The sequence below is a fragment of the Oncorhynchus nerka genome, linkage group LG3, assembly GCF_034236695.1.
Source record: "Oncorhynchus nerka isolate Pitt River linkage group LG3, Oner_Uvic_2.0, whole genome shotgun sequence".
NCBI lineage: Eukaryota > Metazoa > Chordata > Actinopteri > Salmoniformes > Salmonidae > Oncorhynchus > Oncorhynchus nerka.
Window position 1 is genome coordinate 66,418,115 of NC_088398.1, and position 15,874 is coordinate 66,433,988.

Sequence of the window (15,874 nt, forward strand, 5' to 3'; positions counted from 1 at the left end):
GGACCAAGCCTGGCCTGCTGAGGAGTGACGGACTCCATCCTAGCTGGAGGAGTGCTCTCATCTTATCTATGAACATAGACAGGGCTCTAACTCCCCTAGCTCCACAATGAGATAGAGTGCAGACCAGGCACCAAGCTGTTAGCCATCTTGCCAGCTTAGTGGAGTCTGCCACTAGCACAGTCAGTATAGTCAGCTCAGCAATCCTCATTGAGACCGTGTCCGTGCCTCGATCTAGGTTGGGCAAACTAAACATGGCGGTGTTCGCCTTAGCAATCTAACTAGGATAAAGACCTCCTCCATTCCTGTCATTATTTAAAGAGATTGTGATATCTCACATCTCAAAATAGGGCTACTTAATGTTGGATCCCTTACTTCCAAAGCAGTTATAGTCAATGAACTAATCACTGATCATAATCTTGATGTGATTGGCCTGACTGAAACATAGCTTAAGCCTGATGAATTTACTGTGTTAAATGAGGCCTCACCTCCTGGTTACATTAGTGACCATATCCCTCACATATCCCGCAAAGGTGGAGGTGTTGTTAACATTTACGATAGCAAATTTCAAATAACAAAAAAAACAAATGACTGCAATTTCGTCTTTTGAGCTTCTAGTCATGAAATCTATGCAGCCTACTCAAATCACTTTTTTAGACACTGTTTACAGGCCTCCTGGGCCATATACAACGTTCCTCACTGAGTTCCCTGAATTCATATCGGACCTTGTAGTCATGGCAGATAATATTGACATTTTTGGTGACTTTAATATTCACATGGAAAAGTCCACAGACCCACTCCAAAAGGCTTTCAGAGCCATCATCGACTCAGTGGGTTTTGTTCAACATGTCTCCGGACCTACTCACGGCCACAGTCATACTCTGGACCTAGTTTTGTCCCGTGGAATAAATATTGTGGATCTTAACGTTTTTCCTCATAATCCTCGACTACTGGACCACCATTTTATTACGTTTGCAATCACAACAAATAATTTGCTTAGACCCCAACCAAGGATCATCAAAAGCTGTGCTATAAATTCTCGGACAACCCAAATATTCCTAGATGCCCTTCCAGACTCCCTCCACCTACCCAAGGATGTCAGAGTACAAAAATCTGTATAACTACCTAACTGAGGAACTAAATTTACCTTGCGTAATACCCTAGATGCAGTAGGGCCCCTGAAAACAAAAAACATTTGTTCTAAGAAACTAGCTCTCTGGTATACAGAAAATACCAGAGTCCTGAAGCAAACTTCCAGAAAATTGGAACGGAAATGGCGCTGCACCAAACTGGAAGTCTTCTGTTTAGCTTGGAAAGACAGTACCGTGCAGTATCGAAGAGCACTGACTGCTGCTCCACCAAACTGGAAGTCTTCTGATTAGCTTGGAAAGACAGTACCGTGCAGTATCGAAGAGCACTGACTGCCGCTCAATCATCTTATTTTTCAACTTAATTGAGGGGAATAAGAACAATCCTAAATTTATTTTTGTTGCTGTCGCAAAGCTAACTAGCAGTGAACAATTCATGAACTTCTTTGATGAAAAGATCATGATCATTAGAAAGCAATTACGGACTCTTTAAATCTGCGTATTTCTCCAAAGCTCAGTTTTCCTGAGTCTGCACAACACTGCCAGGACCTGGGATCAGGGGAGACACAGGTTTTTTAGACAATATATAATTAACACATTGATGAAAATTGTCATGGCCTCTAAACCGTCAAGCTGCATACTGGACCCTATTCCAACTACACTACTGAAAGAGATGCTTCCTGTGCTTCGACCTCCTATGTTGAACATAATAAACATCTCTCTATCCACCGGATGTGTACCAAACTCACAGTAATAAAGTGGCAGTAATAAAGCCTTTCTTGAAACAGCCAAACCTTGACCCCAAAATTTAAAAAACGATTGCCCTATATTGAATCTCCCATTCCTCTCAACATTTTTTGAAAAAGCTGTTGCCCAGCAACTCACTGCCTTCCTGAAGACAAACAATATATACGAAATGCTTCAGTCTGGTTTTAGACCCCATCATAGCACTGAGATCGCACTCGTGAAGGTGGCAAATTACCTTTTAATGGCGTCAGACCAAGGCTCTGCATCTGTCCTCGTGCTCCTAGACCTCAGTGCTGCTTTTGATACCATCAATAACCACATTCTTTTGGAGAGATTGGAAACCCAAATTGGTCTACAGGGACAAGTTCTCGCCTGGTTTAGATCTTATCTGTCGGAAAGATATCAGTTTGTCGCTGTGGACTATAAATTTCAGTGTTTTGTCAAGGTTCCGTTTTAGGACCACTATTGTTTTCACTATATATTTTACCTCTTGGTGGTGTAGTTCGGAAACATAATGTTAACTTTCATCACTATGCAGACAATACAGAGCTGTACATTTCGATGAAACATGGTGAAGCCCCAAAAATTGCCCTCCCTGGAAGCCTGTGTTTCAGACACGTCGTGTCTTTACTATGGTTAAATGAGATGACATGCTATTTTTAAATCGATTACCTAAAGTTGAATTATTTGATTTGATGAATTAGGCAATAACTAACTTATTAAGAATCCAGGGCACCACAGACGCATTAGTTGATATAGAGCAGCTATCTCTGAAGATCTGAAGCTCTTTAATATCAATAGCAGTCAATCATTAAGGCAAGGGCTGATTTCAAGGTTTTACTGCTAACCTTTAAAGCATTACATGGGCTTGCTCCTACCTATCTTTCCGATTAGGTCCTGCCGCGCATACCTACACGTACGCTACAGTCACAAGACGCAGGCCTCCTTATTGTGCCTAGACTTTCTAAGCAAACAGCTGGAGGCAGGGTTCTTCTATATAGCTCCAGTTTTATGGAATGGTCTGCCTATCCATATGAGAGATGCAGACTCGGTCTCAACCTTTAAGTCTTTATTGAAGATTCATCTCTTCAGTTGTTCCTATGATTGAGTGTAGTCTGGCGCGACGAACCACCCTGCTGTCTCTACCTGGCCGGTTCCCCTCTCTGCACTGGGATTCTCTGCCTTTAACCATATTACCAGGGCTGAGTCACTGGCTTACTGGTGCTCTTCCATGCCGTCCCTAGGAGGGGTGCGTCACCTGAGTGGGTTGAGTCACTGACGTGATCTTCCTGTCCGGGTTGGTGCCCCCCTCGGGTTCGTGCCTTGGGGGAGATCTTTGTGGGCTAAACTCGGCCTTGTCTCAGAGTAGTAAGTTGGTGGTTGAAGATATCCCTCTAGTGGTGTGGGGGCTGTGCTTTGGCAAAGTGGGTGGGGTTATATCTTGCTTGGTTGGCCCTGTCCACAGTGTCTCCCAACCACTCCTGTCTCAGCCTCTAGTATTTATGCTGCAATAGTTTGTGTCGGGGAGCTAGGGATCAGTCTGTTACATCTGGAGTATTTATCCTGTCTTATCTGATGTCCTGTGTGAATTTAAGTATGCTCCCTCTAACTCTCGCTCTCTTTCTCTCTTTTCTCTCTTCTCTCGGAGGAACTGAGCCCTAGGACCATGCCTCAGGACTACCTGGCCTGATGACTCCTTGCTGTCCCCAGTCCACCTAGTCGTGCTGCTGCTCCAGTTTCAACTGTTCTACCTGCAGCTATAGAACCCTGACCTGTTCACAGGACGTGTTGCCTTGTCCCAGACCTGCTGTTTTCGACTCTCTCTCTCTACCGCACCTGCTGTCTCTAACTCTGAATGATCGGCTATGAAAAGCCAACTGACATTTACTTCTGAGGTGCTGACCTGTTGCACCCTCTACAACCACTGTGATTATTATTATTTGACCCTGCTGGTCATCTATGAACATTTGAACATCTTGGCCATGTACTGTTATAATCTCCACCCGGCACAGCCAGAAGAGGACTGGCCGTCCCTCAGATCCTGGTTCCTCTCTAGGTTTCTTTCTGGGGAGTTTTTCCTAGCCACCGTGCTTCTACATCTGCATTGCTTGCTGTTTGGAGTTTTAGGCTGGGTTTCTGTATAGCACTATGTTCAAAGACACAAAACATCCACATCAATTAGATGTTGTTCTTGATCCAATAACATGGAAAACAACCACTTTTTGTGCAGTATTAATTTACCATCCTTACAAACCACAAATGTACATTACTGTATTGTACATTTGCTGGTAATCTAAGTTTGTACGGTGGACTTTTCATCACCATAAATAAAAACAATGCACAATACAGTAATTGAGTACATTGAGACAAAGTGGTTGTGTGATGATCTGGTTTAGTTGGTAGAGTATGGCCCTTGCAATGCTAGGGTTGTGGCTTTAATTCCCATGGGGGACCAGTACGGAAAATGTATGCACTCACTATTATATGTTGCTCTGGATAAGAATGTCTATGGAAAAGGAATGACTAGACCATTATAGCTTTCACATTGAAATAAGATGCATTTGCAAAGTATTTAAAAAAAACTGGAAAACAGTATTTTTATATTCCACACACATTCTCAGATTAACTGTTTTGTACAGATAATTATCAGACTCAAATGACAAAAACTGGTAAACACTCAAATACATGTAGTTATTTTTTTCTCACACACAAGTAGTGCTTTACTGGTCCTGTATTAGCGACAAATACAGACATCTTCTGTGCGGTCAATTAAAAAAAAATGCTGTATCCACCACTGCATCCAAACGCAGCACCCCCACCCCCAAACTACTCCCCCCACCTTCCCACGCACTCAGCTGTCCCCCATAACCTCACCGCTGCAGTCCGAGCCACAGTCACCAGCGGAAAGGTGGGATCCACGAACCTACAGCAAAGCAGAGATCCTTTCAACTCCGAGGTGAAAACTGTCAACTGGAAACTTCAAGGATGCCCAATAAATGGGTAAAGTAGGAAATATACTTTGGAACATCTACAGACAAAGTAAGCAATCATTTGGTTGGATAATTTTGGGAAAGAATTAGACCACTTAAACATATTTTGGTGGATTTCTATGGACGCAGTCATTTGACCAAAGCAGATGCTAGAACATAGCACGAAAATAATGTGCACTTCTGACATTTTTCTTTAACCCTCAAAATGGATTTACGAACACTGAACGAGACCTCTACGTTCTTGGAGTGTGTGGGAGCGCAAGACGCTGCGTCAAACAGAACAATGAACGTCAGTCTGGGACTCACAAACATCACCACCTGTGGAAACGAGTCCGTGGTGCTCAAACCGCAGCATGTCAAACAGAAAGGTGAGGAGCCGGGCCACCTATATTTATGTTTATTTATAAACCTAAATTAAGTGACCAAATACGGAAATAACGATACACAAAAGCAGTGTTTTGGTTTGTTAACTGGATTCGTCCTGACATTCGTGATTTTCTTGTTTCTAGTTGTTTATTATTATTTGTGTACTTGTATGACATGTTTACTGCATTGTTGGGAGCTGGTAACACAAGCATTTCGCTGCACCCCCTATAACATCTGCTACACTGTTTACGCGACCAATAGGCCTACAGTTTGATTTGAAAAACCTTTTCATTTTCGTCAATCTGACACAAAATCCAGTTCACCAGCAATAGGCGCTCAAACTACAGATTCCTTGATATTTCGTTTATCAATAGGCCCATTCCAAATATCGAAGTTAATCCGAGCCTGAGACAAAACAAAACAATTTGACCAAAAAGTTAATCATAATTACATGCGAAGTACAAATGCAAATGTTTCCATGATGCTATTCCATAAATGTATTTAATAAATAAAATTATATATAATAGAATCATGAATTGGTTGCAATTAATAACATTTAAAAGGGCTGGAACATAATGAATGCTACAGTAATCAATGTCCCCTATCTTTCTAAGAATTGTAGGTCAACCCGAGTGCAGATGCCAAGACTTCTCCACAAAATAATTACAATAGCTCTAGTCTAGTGTGTTTTCATACAGTGTGTCTCTGTCTCTGTGTGTGGTTGTGTGTGTGTGCATGTATATGTGTGTGTGTGCAGTGATGTAGCTAATTAATTTAGCAGCAGAAAAAGCAACAGCGCATTAAGCACTCATGTATCCAATCTAGTCACAACGAATCCCAATGCTGGAGAACATTACACTCATTCAGAAAGGAAATTGTCACTCCTGGAAATCCACCCCTATCCCCCTTTAAAACCATGACTACCACCCATCCTTAAAGAAATTGTTGACAGACATTACTACTGCAATATTTAGCCTAAATGAAGCCAATCTCCAGTGCAGTCAGGAGACTGAAGCTTTGTGGCTGCTCCACAAGGTCAGCATTGCACTTTATCAATCTGGAAAACTCAATGTTCTAGCTGTATCTGTCCACTTCGAACAAGGTGGCTTTTTCCCACGCTCATTTTGATCCGTTGTCTAGAGTAAGGGCAGCGCGTGCGTGTGTGTGTGTGTGTGTGTGTGTCGTTCCTATTTCTGACGCAGATCACGCTGAAAGTCATCTCCTCATTAGTTTATAGAAGCAGGTACCCACGTGCCATCTCCTCATTGGTTATACGCACGTGGGTGATTGAAAGAAGAACTTTGTGGCCGGATGTCGTGGTAATACTATGAAAGTTTAGATGCGATCACCATATAAGTTCAAAGATGAAAAAGCCTGGAAGGAGGAGAGATGACTAGAAACTTTTCGGTTGGCCGTTTTATGTATAATTGTCGGAGTAGAGGACCTTGTGCATTTCAGGTAAAATAACAACTCAATGTTTATATCCCAGGACAAATTAGCTAGCAACAGAAAGCTAGCTAAATAGGACAAATTAATGTTAGCTAGCAAGTGCAAGCTAACTAGCTAAATTGCCATACATGTTTAATGCTTTTCGAACTGTCCCCAAATTAATGTCATTGGTTCAGAGTTTGTTTTGATATTTTAACCTGCGTGTCGTGATCGCGTTTGGTGTGGGGGGCCAAAATACATTTATGCATGATAGCGCACACGCTCGCAGCCGGTTTGTGTTTCGTGTTATTGCTTGGGGATAAAAACTGTTTAGAAGCCTCTTGAACATAGACTTGGCACTCCGGTACCACTTGCCGTGTGGTAGCAGGGAAAACAGTCTATGACTAGGGTGGCTGGAGTCTTTGACAATATTTAGGGCCTTCCTCTGACACCGCCTGGTGTAGAGGTCCTGGATGGCAGGCAGCTTATTCCCAGTGATGTACTGGGCCGTACGCACTACCCTCTGTAGTGCCATGCGGTCAGGGGCCAAGCAGTTGCCATACCAGGCAGTGATGCAACCAGTCAGGATGCTCTCGATGGTGCAGCTGTAGAACCTTTTGAGGATCTCAGGACCCATGCCAAATCTTCTCAGTCTCGTGAGGGGAAAAAGGTTTTGTCGTGCCCTCTTCACGGCTGTCTTGGTGTGCTTGGACTAGAGGTCGACCGATTAATCGGCATGACTGATTTAATTAGGGCCGATTTCAAGTTTTCATAACAATCGGTAATCGGGCTTTTTGGACAACAATTATGGCAGATTACATTGCAATCCATGAGGAAACTGTGTGGCAGGCTGACCACCTGTTAAGCAAATGCAGCGTCAAAAGGACCTTGTGGCTGCAAGGAGCCATTGTATGTTGCTACCTAAGCATTAAACTTATCTCATAAAAAACAATCTATCTTCACATAACTAGTGATTAACTACACATGGTTGATGATATTACTAGGTTAAGTAGCTTGTCCTGCATTGCATAAAATCAATGCGGTGCCTGTTAATTTATCATCGAATCACAGCCTACTTCTACTTCGCCAAACGGGTAATGTTTTAACAAAAACGCATTGTCAAAAAAAACACAATCTTTGCACAAATGTAGCTAACCATAAACATAAAAACATAAACACCATAAATACAAATGGTATAGAGAGAAATAGTTGACGCATCATAATTCCTATAATAACTACAACCTAAAACTTCTTAACTGGGAATATTGAACCACCAGCTTTCATATGTTCTCATGTTCTGAGCAAGGAACTTAAACGTTAGCTCTTTTACATGGCAGATATTGCACTTTTACTTTCTTCTCCAACACTGTGTTTTTGCATTATTTAAACCAAATTGAACATGTTTCATTATTTATTTGAGACTAAATAGATTATATTGTATTAAGTTAAAATTGTCATTATTATAAATAAATAAATATATATATTATTTGGTATCTGCTTTTTTTGGTCCTCCAATAATCGGTATTGGTGTTGAAAAATCATATTCGGTCGACCTCTAGCTTGAACCATGTTAGTTTGTTGGTGATGTGGACACCAAGGAACTTGAAGCTCTCAACCTGCTCCACTGCAGCCTCGTCGATGAGAATGTGGGCATGCTTGGTCCTCTTTTTCCTGTAGTCCACAATCATCTCCTTTGTCTTGATCACATTGAAGGAGAGGTTGTTATTCTGGCACCACATGGCCAGGTCTCTGACCCCCTCCCTATAGGCTGTCTCGTCATTGTCGGTGATCAGGCCTACCACTGTTGTGTCATCGGCAAACTTAATGATGGTGTTGGAGTCGTGCCCGGCCGTGCAGTCACGAGTGAATAGGGAGTACAGGAGGGGACTGAGCATGCACCCCTGAGGGGCCCCTGTGTTGAGGATCAGGGTGGCGGATGTGTTGTTACCTACCCTTACCACCTGGGGGCGGCCCTTCAGGAAGTGTGTGTGTATGTAGTGTGGTGTGTGTGTGTTGTGATGTGTGGTGTGTGTGTTTGACCAGCACTCTGTCAACAACAGCAGTTGGTACAAACTGAGGCTGTGTACGGAGACGGGAGAGTCTTAAGCCTGAGGAGGCCCTTCACTGCCCTGTATGTAACATTTAGCATGCCCCTCAGAATCACACACATTATCCGACACACACTGATGGGGAATATCCAAGACCGCAGCTGCTGCCATCATCTTTAGTCACTCAGTCACCCTAACACTTGCTCACTTTCTCACTCAACCACTCTAATTTCTCTGTTTCTCTCACTTTCTCTTTGTCCCTGTGTATTCTGGTATTTATAGAGCAGTAGACTGAAGTAGGCAGGCAGACAAAAACAGACAGAGCTGTATGGTAGTGGAATCACATAGAGGGTTGAATGATTTCATAGCAAGCCAAGCCTCCTTGACCAGAGGACTAGAGGTTCAGCTCTACCAGACTCAGATCACTCCCACATGCTTCAAGCCCTCTTGTCATTGTGAAGCAGACAGTCATACTTGATTTAAACTCTTTTTTGCAGGGCTGTGATGGATTCCATTTCAATTCAGTCAATTAAGGTGAGAAATTGAAAATGAATTTGACTGCAAATTACCCTTTGTTTTCAAATCAGATTATGAAATAAATTAATGAAATTTCAATACATTTTGTGAATCAATGGAGTAGAAATGTAGTTGAGCCTGGTTTGTGCTAAGGTAACTCCTCCCATCATGCATGACTAGGTGCTGCAACAGCATGAGCTATCATATCAAAAGACATAACTCCTGACAAGTCATCTAACACGGCTATAACACAGCAACTCAGGTCGTCTGGAAACCCTTCTCACTAGCTGTAGTACATCACAACATACAATATGACAGTCTTATAGCAGGTCATAAAGTGATTATTATCTCTTATGGAAGTGCTTGACAGTTGTCACCTGTCATATCATGCTTATGACATTGTAAAGTAGGCTGGATGATAGATGATCACTGTGGTACATTTTTTATTAAACTAATAAAACGTATCCCAGTAAAAAGTGTCTGCTGCCCCAGTGCACTCATATTGCTAAAGAGTAATGTTTATTCTTATGGCCCATTGTGCAGTATATGTGGTAATAAGGTGGATGTGATAAGCAGTGACAAAGACAGGCTAGAGACAGTGACAAAGACAGGCTAGAGACAGTGCCAAAGACAAGCTAGAGACAGTGCCAAAGACAGGCTAGAGACGGTGCCAAAGACAGGCTAGAGACGGTACCAAAGACAGGCTAGAGACGGTGCCAAAGACAGGCTAGAGACAGTGCCAAAGACAGGCTAGAGACAGTACCAAAGACAAGCTAGAGACGGTACCAAAGACAGGCTAGAGACGGTGCCAAAGACAGGCTAGAGACGGTGCCAAAGACAGGCTAGAGACGGTGCCAAAGACAGGCTAGAGACAGTGCCAAAGACAGGCTAGAGACAGTGCCAAAGACAGGCTAGAGACAGTGCCAAAGACAGGCTAGAGACAGTGACAACGACAAGCTAGAGACAGTGACAACGACAAGCTAGAGACAGTGCCAAAGGCAGGCTAGAGACAGTGCCAAAGGCAGGCTAGAGACAGTGCCAAAGACAGGCTAGAGACAGTGCCAAAGACAGGCTAGAGACAGTGACAACGACAACCTAGAGAGACAGGCTAGAAACAGTACCAAAGACAGGCTAGAGACAGTGCCAAATGCAGGCTAGAGACAGGCTAGAGACAGTGCCAAAGACAGGCTAGAGACAGTGCCAAAGACAGGCTAGAGACAGTGCCAAAGACAAGCTAGAGACGGTACCAAAGACAGGCTAGAGACGGTGCCAAAGACAGGCTAGAGACAGTGCCAAAGACAGGCTAGAGACAGTGCCAAAGACAGGCTAGAGACAGTGCCAAAGACAGGCTAGAGACAGTGACAACGACAAGCTAGAGACAGTGACAACGACAGGCTAGAGACAGTGCCAAAGACAGGCTAGAGACAGTGCCAAAGGCAGGCTAGAGACAGTGCCAAAGGCAGGCTAGAGACAGTGCCAAAGACAGGCTAGAGACAGTGCCAAAGACAGGCTAGAGACAGTGACAACGACAAGCTAGAGAGACAGGCTAGAAACAGTACCAAAGACAGGCTAGAGACAGTGCCAAATGCAGGCTAGAGACAGGCTAGAAACAGTGCCAAAGACAGGCTAGAGACAGGCTAGAGACAGTGCCAAAGACAGGCTAGAGACAGTGACAACGACAAGCTAGAGACGGTGCCAAAGACAGGCTAGAGACAGTGCCAAAGGCAGGCTAGAGACAGTGCCAAAGACAGGCTAGAGACAGTGCCAAAGACAAGCTAGAGACAGTGCCAAAGACAAGCTAGAGACAGTGCCAAAGACAAGCTAGAGAGAGTGCCAAAGACAGGCTAGAGACGGTGCCAAAGACAGGCTAGAGACGGTACCAAAGACAGGCTAGAGACGGTGCCAAAGACAGGCTAGAGACGGTGCCAAAGACAGGCTAGAGACGGTGCCAAAGACAGGCTAGAGACGGTGCCAAAGACAGGCTAGAGACAGTGCCAACGACAAGCTAGAGACAGTGACAACGACCGGCTAGAGACAGTGCCAAAGACAGGCTAGAGACAGTGCCAAAGGCAGGTTAGAGACAGTGCCAAAGACAGGCTAGAGACAGTGCCAAAGACAGGCTAGAGACAGTGACAACGACAAGCTAGAGACAGTGACAACGACAAGCTAGAGAGACAGGCTAGAAACAGTACCAAAGACAGGCTAGAGACAGTGCCAAATCCAGGCTAGAGACAGGCTAGAAACAGTGCCAAAGACAGGCTAGAAGACAGTGCTAAAGACAGCTGCCAAAGACAGGCTAGAGACAGTGCCAAAGACAGGCTAGAGACAGTGACAACGACAAGCTAGAGACGGTGCCAAAGACAGGCTAGAGACAGTGCCAAAGGCAGGCTAGAGACAGTGCCAAAGACAGGCTAGAGACAGTGCCAAAGACAAGCTAGAGACAGTGCCAAAGACAAGCTAGAGACAGTGCCAAAGACAAGCTAGAGACAGTGCCAAAGACAAGCTAGAGAGAGTGCCAAAGACAGGCTAGAGACGGTGCCAAAGACAGGCTAGAGACGGTACCAAAGACAGGCTAGAGACGGTGCCAAAGACAGGCTAGAGACGGTGCCAAAGACAGGCTAGAGACGGTGCCAAAGACAGGCTAGAGACGGTGCCAAAGACAGGCTAGAGACGGTGCCAAAGACAGGCTAGAGACGGTGCCAAAGACAGGCTAGAGACGGTGCCAAAGACAGGCTAGAGACGGTGCCAAAGACAGGCTAGAGAGGCGGTGCCAAAGACAGGCTAGAGACGGTGCCAAAGACAGGCTAGAGACAGTGCCAGACAGGCTAGAGACAGCCAAAGACTAGAGGTGCCAAAGACAGGCTAGAGACGGTACCAAAGACAGGCTAGAGACAGTGCCAAAGACAGGCTAGAGACGGTAGAGACCAAAGACAGGCTAGAGACTAGAGACAGTGCCAAAGACAGGCTAGAGACGGTGCCAAAGACAGACAGTGCCAAATGCAGGAGACAGGTAGCAAAGACAGGCTAAGACAGGCTAGAGACAGTGCCAAAGACAAGCTAGAGACAGTGACAGTGCCAAAGACCAGCTAGAGACAGTGCCAAAGACAGGCTAGAGACAGTGCCAAAGACAGGCTAGAGACAGTGCCAAAGACAGGCTAGAGACAGTGCCAAAGACAGGCTAGAGACAGTGACAACGACAAGCTAGAGACAGTGACAACGACAAGCTAGAGACAGTGCCAAAGACAGGCTAGAGACAGTGCCAAAGACAGGCTAGAGACAGTGCTAAAGGCAGGCTAGAGACAGTGCCAAAGACAGGCTTGAGACAAAGACAGGCTAGAGACAGTGACAACGAAGAGACAGGCTAGAAACAGTACCAAAGACAGGCTAGAGACAGTGCCAAATGCAGGCTAGAGACAGGCTAGAAACAGTGCAAAGACAAAGACAGGCTAGAGACAGTGCCAAAGACAGGCTAGCAAAGACACAAAAGCTAGAGACAGTGCCAAAGACAAGCTAGAGACAGTGCCAAAGACAAGCTAGAGAGAGTGCCAAAGACAGGCTAGAGGCTAGAGACAGTGCCAAAGACAGGCTAGAGACGGTGCCAAAGACAGGCTAGAGACGGTGCCAAAGACAGGCTAGAGACGGTGCCAAAGACAGGCTAGAGACGGTGCCAAAGACAGGCTAGAGACAGTGCCAAAGACAGGCTAGAGACAGTGCCAAAGACAGGCTAGAGACAGTGCCAAAGACAGGCTAGAGACAGTGCTAGAGACAAAGACAGGCTAGAGACAGTGACAACGACAAGCTGCCACCAAAGACAGGCTAGAGACAGTGCCAAAAAGAGACAGGCTAGAGACAGTGCCAAAGACAGGCTAGAGACACAAAGACAGGCTAGAGACAGTGCCAAAGACAGGCTAGAGACAGTGCCAAAGACAAGCTAGAGACAGTGCCAAAGACAGGCTAGAGACAGTGACAACGACAAGCTAGAGACAGTGCCAAAGACAGGCTAGAGACAGTGCCAAAGACAGGCTACAGTGCCAAAGACAGGCTAGAGACAGTGCCAAAGACAGGCTAGAGACAGTGCCAAAGACAAGACTAGAGACAGTGCCAAAGACAGGCTAGAGACAGGCTAGAAACAGTGCCAAAGACAGGCTAGAGACAGGCTAGAGACAGTGCCAAAGACAGGCTAGAGACAGTGCCAAAGACAGGCTAGAGACGGTGCCAAAGACAGGCTAGAGACAGTGCCAAAGACAGGCTAGAGACAGTGCCAAAGACAGGCTAGAGACAGTGCAGGCTAGAGAAGACAAGCTAGAGACAGTGACAACGACAAGCTAGAGACAGTGCCAAAGACAGGCTAGAGACAGTGCCAAAGGCAGGCTAGAGACAGTGCCAAAGACAGGCTAGAGACAGTGCCAAAGACAGGCTAGAGACAGTGCAAAGACTAGAGACAGTGCCAAAGAGACAGTGCCAAAGACAAGCTAGAGACAGTGCCAAAGACAGGCTAGAGACAGTGACAAGTGCCAAAGACAGGCTAGAGACAGTGCCAAAGACAGGCTAGAAACAGTACCAAAGACAGGCTAGAGACAGTGCCAAATGCAGGCTAGAGACAGGCTAGAGACAGTGCCAAAGACAGGCTAGAGACAGTGACAACGACAAGCTAGAGACGGTGCCAAAGACAGGCAAAGACAGGCTAGAGGCTAGAGACAGTGCCAAAGGCAGGCTAGAGACAGTGCCAAAGACAGGCTAGAGACAGTGCCAAAGACAGGCTAGAGACAGTGCCAAAGACAAGCTAGAGACAGTGCCAAAGACAGGCTAGAGACAGTGCCAAAGACAGGCTAGAGTGACAGGTAGAGACAGTGCCAAAGACAGGCTAGAGAGACAGGCTAGAGACAGTGCCAAATGCAGGCTAGAGACAGGCTAGAGACAGTGCCAAAGACAGGCTAGAGACAGTGCCAAAGACAGGCTAGAGACGGTGCCAAAGACAGGCTAGCCAAAGACAGGCTAGAGACGGTGCCAAAGACAGGCTAGAGAGACGGTGCCAAAGACAGGCTAGAGACAGGTGCCAAAGACAGGCTAGAGACAGTGCCAAAGACAGGCTAGAGAGAGTGCCAAAGACAGGCTAGAGACAGTGCCAAAGACAGGCTAGAGACAGTGCCAAAGACCAAAGACAGGCTAGAGACAGTGCCAAAAGACAAGGCTAGAGACAGTGCCAAAGACAGGCTAGAGACAGTGCCAAAAAGACAGGCTAGAGACAGGCTAGAGACAGTGCCAAAGACAGGCTAGAGACAGTGCCAAAGACAGGCTAGAGACAGTGCCAAAGACAGGCTAGAGACAGTGCCAAAGACAGGCTAGAGACAGTGCCAAAGACAGGCTAGAGACAGTGCCAAAGACAGGCTAGAGACAGTGCCAAAGACAGGCTAGAGACAGTGACAACGACAAGCTAGAGACAGTGACAACGACAAGCTAGAGACAGTGACAACGACAAGCTAGAGACAGTGCCAAAGACAGGCTAGAGACAGTGCCAAAGACAGGCTAGAGACAGTGCTAAAGGCAGGCTAGAGACAGTGACAACGACAAGCTAGAGAGACAGGCTAGAAACAGTACCAAAGACAGGCTAGAGACAGTGCCAAAGACAGGCTAGAGACAGGCTAGAGACAGTGCCAAAGGCAGGCTAGAGACAGTGCCAAAGACAGGCTAGAGACAGTGCCAAAGACAAGCTAGAGACAGTGCCAAAGACAAGCTAGAGACAGTGCCAAAGACAAGCTAGAGACAGTGCCAAAGACAGGCTAGAGACAGTGCCAAAGACAGGCTAGAGACAGTGCCAAAGACAGGCTAGAGACAGTGCCAAAGACAGGCTAGAGACACGGTACCAAAGACAGGCTAGAGACAGTGCCAAAGACAGGCTAGAGACGGTGCCAAAGACAGGCTAGAGACGGTGCCAAAGACAGGCTAGAGACGGTGCAGGCAAAGACAGGCTAGAGACGGTGCCAAAGACAGGCTAGAGACGCTAGTGCCAAAGACAGGCTAGAGAGACAGTGCCAAAGACAGGCTAGAGACAGTGCCAAAGACAGGCTAGAGACAGTGCCAAAGACAGGCTAGAGACAGTGCCAAAGACAGGCTAGAGACAGTGCCAAAGACAGGCTAGAGACAGTGCCAAAGACAGGCTAGAGACAGTGCCAAAGACAGGCTAGAGACAGTGCCAAAGACAAGGCTAGAGACAGTGACAACAAAGACAAGCTAGAGACAGTGCCAAAGACAGGCTAGAGACAGTGCCAAAGACAGGCTAGAGACAGTGCCAAAGACAGGCTAGAGACAGCCAAAGACAGGCTAGAGACAGTTCCAAAGACAGGCTAGAGACAGTGCCAAAGACAGGCTAGAGACAGTGACAACGACAAGCTGCCAAAGACAGGCTAGAGACAGGCTGCCAAAACAGGCTACAAAGACAGGCAAAGACAGGCTAGAGACAGTGCCAAATGCAGGCTAGAGACAGGCTAGAGACAGTGCCAAAGACAGGCTAGAGACAGTGCCAAAGACAAGCTAGAGACAGTGCCAAAGACAGGCTAGAGACAGTGCCAAAGACAAGCTAGAGACAGTGCCAAAGACAAGGCTAGAGACAGTGCCAAAGACAGGCTAGAGACAGTGCCAAAGACAGGCTAGAGACAGTGCCAAAGACAAGCTAGAGAGAGTGCCAAAGACAGTG

General features: G+C 46.0%; 1 protein-coding gene across 1 annotated transcript in view; it reads left to right on the top strand.

Annotated features, from left to right (window-relative positions):
• The first annotated feature begins 5,027 nt into the window (after positions 1–5,027).
• LOC115119341 (cholecystokinin receptor-like) overlaps positions 5,028–15,874 on the top strand; it is an 84,638-nt gene continuing 73,791 nt past the window's right edge. The window contains exon 1 of the mRNA XM_065005759.1: positions 5,028–5,190. Coding sequence (XP_064861831.1) covers positions 5,028–5,190 — 163 coding nt within the window. The remainder of the gene's footprint in view (positions 5,191–15,874) is intronic.